We start from the raw sequence: 10,158 nt of genomic DNA, 5'->3' as shown, positions 1-10,158 counted from the left end.
GTCATCATTACAACATTGCCAAACATTTAGCAAGCTAGGTCCTGCTGCCATGTCCCATTGCTCAGTGCGCTCAGATTACATTTGGAGATAGGGTAGCCTTTGTAAAAGTCTATTTAGTGTATTATTATACTGTAATACACTGTGTTGGATAGGCCCCGCCCGTCCGTAGAGGTAAACAAAGTTGCGTTTTATATGCGCGTCACCTAACGTGATCGAGCAGCAGCCATCATCACCCTGTTCGAGGCGTCGCTTGCAAATGGAAATAACTAACATTTCGCAATGAATTGTCGCTCGGAAGTTCTTGAAGTAACGGTGGAGGCGAGGCAGGTGGAAGAAGCTATGCTGGCGTTGCTGCACACCATTTTACTGCATCGCAGCACCGGGAAGTTTCACTACAAAAAGGAGGGCACCTACTCCATCGGTACCGTGGGCACACTGGACATCGACTGTGACTTCATCGATTTCACGTTTGTCAGGGTGTCCTCAGAGGAGCTGGACAGAGTGATCAGGAAAGCTGTGTCTGAATTCAAGGTAACTGTTAGCTTTAACCTGTGTTTGTTGACGATAATGTATTGGCAGGCCTATAATCTGATGATTGTGTCATATGTTTTGGTGACAGGATGCTTTGAGCAACTCTGGCAGCGATGGCATGGGGCAAATCTCTTTGGAGTTCTACCAGAAGAAGAAGTCTCGCTGGCCTTTTTCTGATGAGTGCATTCCCTGGGAAGTGTGGAGCATCAAGGTCAACGTTGTCAACCTGGCCAATGAGCAGGAGAGACAGATCTGCAGGGAGAAAGTGGGTGAGAAGCTGGGCGAGAAGGTGATCAACGTTGTTGAGGTGATAAATCGTCACGAATACCTGCCAAAAATGCCCACCCAGTCTGAAGTGGACAATGTGTTTGACACCAGTCTCAAAGATGTCCAGCCATACCTTTACAAAATCACATACCAGATCACAGACTGTCTGGGTACCTCTGTAAGCACCACCATGAGAAGGCTGATTAAAGACACCCTGGCACTGTGAGGATGCTCCCCAACAAGATATGGATGATTTTATTCACAACTGTATCTATAGTCATGTCTGGTACCCTTTTTATGCTCAAAAACATGGTTTGTCAGCTCTAGTCCTGCTATGATGAAGCAGTGTCAATGTAAACAACTATTCAGTCACTTTTTTGCCATCTCTGCTGTGATTCTGGCATTGCTTGTACCTCTAAATTCTTGATTATGTAATGTCTATTATTTTAAAGATATTTTGTTTGTTTTTTTCAGTCTTTCCAGATTATCTTTACCTTCCATCATTTAAAAATGCAACTTTAACACAGTAGCAAATTACACTATGTATCAGTTTAATTCTTTAAAAAGTTGTGTTGCTGATAATGTTGAATCTGTAAATTATTGCACATTTTTTGACAATAAATGTTGTTCATTGTAATTGATGGTAATTATAGTCTCTTCATAGTAAAGTTTGCTTCTATAAAGCTGTCCTCACCTTAGAAAAGAGAACAATTGTCACATCTTTTATGCAGAAGATATGGCTGAGTTTGGGAACAGATTTCCTCATCCATGTGAAAACTTCCTCTCTACGCACTATTTCATTGAGAGTGTGACCTTACACATGGGTAGGACAGGATTTCCACTTTGCCACTTTCCAAATTAAAGCAAACACTTCCTAAGTTCACTCCCTAGTTTCCAGCCAGAAATTGTCACATTGGCTCACAGCTTGAAAAACATCCCCCAGGCCCGGGGTTGTCAGCCAACAGGATAAGACGTGTGTGTTCTCACATACTTTAGTTCCACAGGTAGATGAATCAACAAAGAAACAATGTAAGAAGGTGTTAAAATGATGCAGTGCTTTCATGTGCAACACAGACTCATACATCTTGTTATATGTAATTGAGGAGAGCAGGTGAGGGATTATGATTTTGAGATTTGGGAATACATAACAAAAATGACCCTAAATTAAGAACATGGGAGATTGTGTATCAGTAAATCCAAGGCCCTAAACCTTTTCTATCATGTAAATACTGCACAGGGGTCCTTTTATATCTGCTAACTGCTAAGTTCAAAGAGAGTTTACCAAGTCAAAACAGTGTTTCTGTAAGTGTTAAGAAGATGCAGAGAATCCACAAAGTAAACATGGTTAAATCTTTAATGTTTGATTTAGATACTTGGACCCAAGGTATAGTTTACCATGTATAACTGAATAATTCAAGCACCACAAAGGATTATATATATACTCCATTGTTACTCTTTATTACAGAAATGAAGCACAAAAACAGTAGAAAAACCTAAACACAAAACAGCTGCAAGTCTCCAAAAGCAACAATAATGCAACCAATGCTGATACAAATATTCATTATTGCAGGTAGAGCACAGGAATACTAAAAAGATAAAACTTGTTGTTTACTAACAAAATTGGTACAAAATTGAGAATACAAACACTTCCATGTACACAATTCTAATTATTTCTGTGAAACTTTCAGAAAGTTTCTCTCACGAGAAATTAAGAGCACTATTATCAATACAGATTTCCTCAAAAAGAATTTAACATCACAATGCAGCGTGTTGCTCATTCAGTGGAAAGCAGATTCCCACAGTTTGTGTGGAGCACTCTTTCAATTCAACATCTCCCAGACAGTAGCAATCATAATAATTTATACAAATTTCTAATCCATCAAGCCAAAGCAGAAGTATATACTTGTACAAGAATACATTTGTGAAACTGGAATACAATCAAAACACAATCTTTATAATAAATCTTTAGGAAGCAGGAACACTTGCTCACCATTCATAGAATAAAAGATTTTACCTCCACATGCCTCCCTGTTCTTGAACTTTACCACCTCTAAATGCCTGAGTCATAAGTCATCTGGAAATCTATTGTGCTTTTATGTAAAATAATATTGACAAAATATTTTTTAAGGTTGCATAAGGCCATCAAAGCACTGTAAAGCTCAGATCAGATCAGTGTATGAGTATTAACACAACACTGGGTAGCACTGTGTTGGCTGACTTAAATGATTCAGAAATTGTGACAATGTCTAATAAACACAAATCAAGATAAGAATCAGATTTTCCATATGTATTATTTAGAATTAACCATACATTGCATTACTATACTGCAGTGTGCTTTAAAGAAACTTTTCTTGCTTTAAATATTTCAGATTAACTTCTAGCAGCTGATGCGATGAGCCAAATACATGAACAATGTTACAGTATCTGGTATTTAGGACACTATCAAATCAAACCATAAGGTCGACTCAGCCCATTTCTTTCACTGACACTTTCATTTTACCAGTAAGCTGGTCTGAGCACCTTTCACAAATGAGTTGTTTCAGCAACATTAAGAATTATTTACTCTTAATGTGAGGAAAAAAAAAACTTTCTCAAATCTTACACATTTGACTGATGATTGCACTGTCTCATTCATTTACATACAATGATTCACCAGGCTCATAATTATAGAGATAAATTATAAGTACTGAATGAAAACGGTAAACAGTTAAAAAAAAAAGGTGTATATAGTAGTAAACACATAGAATGTGTATCCTATTTCCTGTTCTGTCTTCTTGTAATAAATACATCTGGTTTTGGTTGAATGGTCTCCAGGTTAGTCACTGCAGACTGAACTGCTATGTCTAAAACAACAGGTATATGAGATGTGTTTGTTGTACAGTATGCGTTATAACTTCATCTGTTATACTGAAGATCTTATTCAACCAGCCGGATAAACAAAATGACCCGGAGGCAATCAGAAACTCAAACAAATTTCAAAGGAATGCCAAGTATGAAGAAACAAAACAAACTATTAGGCCAAGTTATCACTTCTACTTCTGAATCCTAAAACCTTAGTTATGGCAAGTAAGGGATCAAAGCAAACATTTTGAACTACACCTCTGTAGTTTCATAACAGAATCAAACTGTTAAACAAAGTGCATATTGAATACATTGTTGAGGCCACTGTTATCATCTTAAGGGATGTCATTATCTCACACCAGGAGACTGATCTGATACAAAAGCAAAAGCACTAATCTTTAATTCAACTGCAGCCTCCAAAAATTTAAAGCACTTTTTCCACACTCTGAGAAAACAACATATATAGTTGTACCTTTAAGTCAAATGTGGTACAGCTGAAGCGATGAGGGGTGCAACTCTGTACCTTGTTTTCTCAAAACACCTAAATAGGTAAATACAAGTAGACAACTAAAATAGGTTTAAAATAGATAGGTTATAGATAGTTTTATAAGGAAAATAAACCATTTATAATCATCTCGTCTCACAGAGGAATCTAGCACTTGATTGCACATTCACGTTTACACCTCTAATGATCATGGCCACTTTAATATATGACATTGGAGGCAAGCAAATAAGCTATACATTCAAAGTCTTCCTTTTGTAGGCTGAGGTGTTTTATTCTAATATTAAGTATTGTCTCTTGAGGGAAATGCACTACTATCACTTGTCTGATGCTTACATGTGGCTATGACTCTGCTCATGGCTCCAGAGACTAAAGGCCGTCTTGAAGGTTCTGTGGCAGAGTTTGCACATGTACTGCCGCTTAAATGTCAGGGCAGAGAGTGATGGGGCATGGTAAAAGAGTGTGTCTGATTCCTGAGGACCACTTGAATTCTCCATGCTGTTTGACCTCGATAGAGGGCTGTGGCTGCTGGGCTGCCGTTCAAGCTCAGGCCTCTTTGTCGTGTTTACTGATGAGCTACCAGGCTCGGAGCTGCTGGAGTCCTCAGCCATTGTTGCAGCGACTGGGGCCGTCTGGGTGGATTTGAGCACGGAAGCCTGTGGGGAGGGACGTTCGGAGCTTTGAGGGGTCATGGGAGGGGAGGGTGACAGAGGCGAGGGGTGTCTGTCGATCTCTTTGGCTCCGGGTTCGTTAGCAGTGGACATGTGGGACTGGAAGTGGCTCCAAAGGCGGAAGTTGGTCCTGAAGGCTTTGTTGCAGATGTGACAGATGAATGGTTTGATGTGGCATAGCAGCTCCTGGTGTCGCTCCAGGTCTTTGCGAGAGCTGAAAAGATTTCCGCATTTCTCGCATGGCCACACCCCGGGTTCCTCTAGCCCAAATTTGGCAGACTCTGTGTTTTCCCTCTCACTCACAGCCTCCTCTAACGGCTCCTCCTTCACCACCAGCTTGCCATGATGGCCCATGCTCAGGTCCTCAGGCACATAGGATGAAGAGTCTTCTGAATCGTACATAGGTGGACCTGAGGAGTCACTGTAAGTAATCTTCTCTCTTGAGCTCCCAGTTGCTAGAGGCTCGTCACTGAAATGCTCCTCCCTGAGCATTTCAGACGCCTCGTCATTGTTCTCCTGCTGCCTCAGATGAATCTGGTCTTTAACAGTCATCATGTTTTGGTTGTGGACCTCCACCTGGTGGCGCCATATGCTGAAGGAGGACTTGAAGGTCCGCATGCATTCAAGGCATGTCAGTTTCTTGTACTTACAATGTGCCTCGTGGTCCTTCTTGACTGTAGGACTTGAGAATCGGAGGCCACAGTAAGGGCATACAGTTGCATGACGACAGCCCCTCTCATGATCACCCTGTTCAAAGAGTGAAGACAACTTCATATTACAAAGCCTACAAGAGTAAACACCAGCGTCTGTGTTCTTCTCTTGAATGATCTCATCCTCTTCCTGGTAAAGGACGCTTTCCCTTGCTGTGTCCTCGTCAGCTTTTTCAGCAGGATGTGTCCTTAAATGCTGTCTGTACTGAGACTGGAACACAAATACTTTCCCACAGTAAGGACATATGAAGCTGGGTCTTGATCGCTTTTTGGTAAGTGCAGGAGATTGCAATCCTTGCTTATTCCTCTTCAGCTTCCAAAGCAAAGCTTTCTTTATTTCTCTCTCTCGCACAATATCTATCAACTTCTTTTGAAATTTCTCATCCAGCACAGAGGAGCTGGAGGATGAGGCTGGGTTTTGTACCACACCATGCTGTGTTTGGCAGTGTGTCCACACTTTGAAGTTGGTATGGAAGCGCTTGTGGCAGATGTCGCAAGCATACGGCTTTTCAGGGTTGTGATACATATTTACATGACGATGTAGTCCAGCGCTGGACCTGAAAACCTTTAAACAGTTCCAGCATTTGAAAATTTTGTTCTGAGGTGGCTCCTCATTGTTCTCATTAGAGTCACTGCTGGCACTCTGAGGTACAGTTTCTGACATGTTTTGAGGTACAGTTTCTGACATGTTCTCATCAAGTGAGAGGGCATGTTCTTTAAATATTTTGCTCTTCTTGAATGGGTACCTTCTGTTGTCTGGCCTGTCCTTTCGTTTCGCAAGAGGATTGAAATCTGGCCTGGAGCCTTGGTCATAATTTGTTTGCAAGTCTTTAAGGTTGACTGGCAAAGCATCTCCAACTGTGATTCGAATAATGTCCATGGGGTCAGCAAGTGGACTGCTGGGCTCAGCTTTCACACTAACCTCTCTTTCTACCTGAGTTTCTTCATAATACCTGCTGGGGTACTTTGACCTGAGAACCAGAGGAGATGTTCTTTTTGAGTTGCCATTGTGAACAGATGTTTCTGGCCCAGATGCTTTTGATGCCATTTTAACAACTGACTGCTCACGATTTTGCAGCTCCTTGAGCTCCAGAGTGGGTGAGAAGACTGGAACGGGGCTGTCCATGGATAATGATCTTCGGAGTAGGCTTTTTATGAGCGGCCCGCTCCTGTCAATGGTCTGGCTTGGCTCACAGGCCTGACCCTGAAAGGGCACTTTGGTATTACAGTGGGGCTCCTGCTCCTCATTCTCCTCTTTAGTGTCCTGGTCAGTGCCAGATGGCAGCCTGATGTGCTGCACTTCAGCATCACTGAAAGACACAGATGATGTCAGCTGGGGCCTAACAGATGAGATGTGTGATGAATTCCCTTTTAATATGGAGGTGTATGGATAGGTGGACTTCCTTTCAGGAGCTTCACTCTGTTCAGATGATTTCCTGGTAATGGATTCAGAGTTCCTGACCGGTTCAAAGGAGTTGTGTTCTGTTGGAGGCTGAGCTAATTCGCGGCTAGAGTTGAGAGATGATGATGATCTCTCTGATGTTTTACTCTGATAATTTGAGCGGGAGGAATGGGTTGTGTCATTCCGGACCCGACACACAATGACGCTCCTTGTCTGGACATCATTCTCATCCCCTTCAGTGAACGAAAGCCTTTTTCTAGACACACAGTAGGATGCATGTGGCCTTGTTGATACGATGTTGGTGAGGAAAGGGATTCCAAGGCTGTAGCCCAGCTCTTGAATGGCTGCCAGACTGCCTTTGTCCACAAAGAGTGAAGAGGAGTAAATGTAATTCAGAACTATCTCAAAGGCGTCAGGCTCACAGAAGTCTAGGTTGACAACTTTCAGTGTCTCTGCGTCCATCCGCGTGAACAGGGACTGGAAATATTCACTGCTGGCAGCCAGAACACTCTTATGGGCCTGGTACCTCTGGTCTGCCACAACCAGGACTACATCACACATCTGGCCCCGCAGGCGCTGCTCATTGAGAAGCCCTAACACTGAGAGGGCATGGGAGGGATTACTGTAATGCACTAGGCTCTCCATGGCTGAAAGACAAGACAAGAAGATAATGCTTTAATACAGGAATATAAATACAAAAGGTGATCATTAAGTGTGTGTCTGCTCTATTGCCCTCTTATCAGTGTATGTCTGTGTCTGTTGGCCTTATCATTTCTCATGCCACAACACCAACAATGTCAGCAATTTAGTAACATTACTGACATTTTACTTCACATTTTAGCAATAATGTGACTTTTTTACCATAAGTTAATATAATTTACAAAATACCATCTGCCACTTGATGGTAAATAAAGGCCACTAGATGCCTTGATATTCACCTGGCACTGTTATCTAAGCACCTTGTTCAGTGAATGTACATTAAGTGTGTTTCTCTATAGAAATAAATACTTGTTTTGTGGTACACTAATATTTCTATGACTGTGTGAAAAACGGCTCTCTAATATCTTTTCAGAGTTTCACTGTACCCAACTTTTTTGGATTGTAAATTGTAATGTAATTATTAAAATGATTAAATTGTGTAATGTTTTAAGTGGGAGGTATAGCTGTTTCTCTTTTTGTTTGTACTGGTTGTCGTTTATGATGATCACTAGAGGTCATAGTTTAACCATCTCATTTACCACAACATGGAGCACACACATACAGAAAGACATACACAGCAAGTTTATGGGCATTACATCATGTTATTGGTCAGAACAAAGTATAAAAATGCAGCTCTGTCAAGTCACCCTCAGCGGTGCAGGCTAATGCAGGAAGTTAAAAGGGTTTGCAATTAAAGTGAGGGCAGTGTTTGTGTAGCCTTTCACCATTGGCAGGGTTACCCACCTATCCTGAAATAAAGACCATCTCCACTAACATCATAAATATTTTTTAATACACAGCAAATGCCATATTTACCAACTAGATTGATTATGACACACGATGAGTCAGGATCTGTCTGGTTTACCATCTAGCCTAAACAGTTTCCTGGGGAAACCCCTGCATTGCTAACCACTTCTACATGAAAACAGTGTCTTCTTCTATGTAGTGGTGAAGCAGACATTCTGAATATAGCTCATACGCTGTGAAGATATGCAGTCTAACACAACAGCCCTGCAATAAATCACACATTCATGATGGTTTTAATGTTCAGCTTTAGTTGAAACTGATTTACAAAGGTGCTGATTGAACTTTATTGTCATTTTAGAGACTGTAGTTTGATGTGCTGTTGAGTTGTACTGTATTATACTGATAGAGTGGAAAAACAAACATCACATTATAATAATTATACAGTCTCTCAATGTAATGTGAAACAATTCCACAGAACCACAAACAACAGCCTCTTAAATGAGCATGACGTTGGGTTAGGGTTAACACTTCTCTAAAACAGCTGCAGCAAAAACGAAACAGTTATTGAAGGTTGTTGTATTAGGCTGAATGTGTTTTAGCTGGGTGTACCTAATAATCTGGCAACTAAGAGTATTTATCATCCGGTAACAAGACACTGATTTATTCACTTTGTTTGCATGGTTCTCATACAGTATATTGCCACAATGACAACCATCAGACACGTATTGTATATAGTCAAGTCAAGTCAAGTCAAGCAATTCAAAGTGCTCTACAGAGTGATAAAAACAGTAAAAATCTGGTTAGGACATAGACACACACACACAGTTAAAATATAAATATAAATATAAATATAGTAAATACATGAACATAAATATAGGAGGCATTACAGAGTTTTCTGTCATAGACCTCTCCTGGGAGCACTGGAGTTAGCTAACATTTCTAGATACAAGATTAATTTTCGCCCACAATATATATTTATTATATATCATATATTTTATTACATTATTATTATTTACATTGTTTGCGTTCCACTTTTCAAAGAGGCGTTTATTTTGAAAATTGTGGGCGGAAGGCACGTTAGTTGTGTTGACTATTTTGACACTTGTTATAATAACAGGTCCATATGCAGAAGCTTCATTCATTCATCAAAAACTAACATCAACCGCGGCTGCCTTTTCAATAAAACGTGTAACCCCTGTGTCAGTCGTGTCGGTTTTCTGAGAGGAAGTCGAGTATTAGATCATCCGCGAGACCAGACGTGGCTCACTGTCTCATGACAAGTAACTTCTCCATCCGAAATGCCGCTTTCAGTTTGGAGAACCGACACGCGTTTCTCTATTTTTGAGGGTAAATGGCGAAAGAAGCGAGGCAACAGCGTTTACAAATGAAGAGGGGAAAAGTTGAGCACCACCGTGGTAGGCGGGGACGGACTGAATTATACCCGCTACACCCGGTGGTGGTAGTGGTGGGGTTTGTTTGGCTTTTTTTTTTTTTACCCCCAAAACGGTTCAACTCGGCCTGACACCACGCAGTTGCTGTAGCTGGTCCGGTTTTACAGCAGCACAATCCCCCTTTTCGAGTTACGTCAGGGAGGAAAAGGAAAAGGCTTCTCCGCCAACTGTTATATGTTTCACCCTCCCTGCTATTGTTGGTTTAACGTGAAGTTTCGTCGGCCGTTCACACTTACCCTGCCCGTCGTCAATATGCTCTTTCCTCCTCACAGCCAGGACTTTATTCAGTGTTGTGTAGGTTTCTGCGCGCTGGTCGTGATTCCATCCATCTTGAATT

At 41.2% G+C, this 10,158-nt stretch overlaps 2 protein-coding genes across 2 annotated transcripts; one reads left to right on the top strand and one right to left on the bottom strand.

The window, feature by feature from the left end:
• The first annotated feature begins 3 nt into the window (after positions 1 to 3).
• Positions 4 to 1,435, top strand: atg101 (autophagy related 101). Its single transcript, XM_044370474.1, has 2 exons — positions 4 to 531; positions 620 to 1,435. Exons 1-2 carry the CDS (start codon positions 280 to 282, stop codon positions 1,022 to 1,024), a joined length of 657 nt encoding a protein of 218 aa, XP_044226409.1. The 5' UTR covers positions 4 to 279; the 3' UTR covers positions 1,025 to 1,435.
• Positions 1,436 to 2,231: 796 nt separating this feature from the next.
• Positions 2,232 to 10,156, bottom strand: zbtb21 (zinc finger and BTB domain containing 21). The gene is made up of 2 exons (XM_044370422.1): positions 10,058 to 10,156; positions 2,232 to 7,571 (listed from the first exon to the last, which is right to left on the bottom strand). Exon 2 carries the CDS (start codon positions 7,567 to 7,569, stop codon positions 4,474 to 4,476), a length of 3,096 nt encoding a protein of 1,031 aa, XP_044226357.1. The 5' UTR covers positions 7,570 to 7,571; positions 10,058 to 10,156; the 3' UTR covers positions 2,232 to 4,473.
• Between the last annotated feature and the right edge of the window lie 2 nt (positions 10,157 to 10,158).

Source organism: Thunnus albacares, chromosome 13 (assembly GCF_914725855.1).
Source record: "Thunnus albacares chromosome 13, fThuAlb1.1, whole genome shotgun sequence".
Classification (NCBI taxonomy): Eukaryota; Metazoa; Chordata; class Actinopteri; order Scombriformes; family Scombridae; genus Thunnus; species Thunnus albacares.
The sequence above is the reverse complement of the archived record's forward strand: the minus strand, read 5'-3'. Positions and strand labels throughout refer to the sequence as shown.

Bases quoted from the DNA above. Each gene is read 5' to 3' on its own strand.
- atg101 (XM_044370474.1), top strand. From the start codon at position 280: ATGAATTGTCGCTCGGAAGTTCTTGAAGTAACGGTGGAGGCGAGGCAG. The intron at 532-619 runs GTAACTGTTAGC...TTTTGGTGACAG, and splicing joins AAGCTGTGTCTGAATTCAAG to GATGCTTTGAGCAACTCTGG.
- zbtb21 (XM_044370422.1), bottom strand. From the start codon at position 7,569: ATGGAGAGCCTAGTGCATTACAGTAATCCCTCCCATGCCCTCTCAGTG.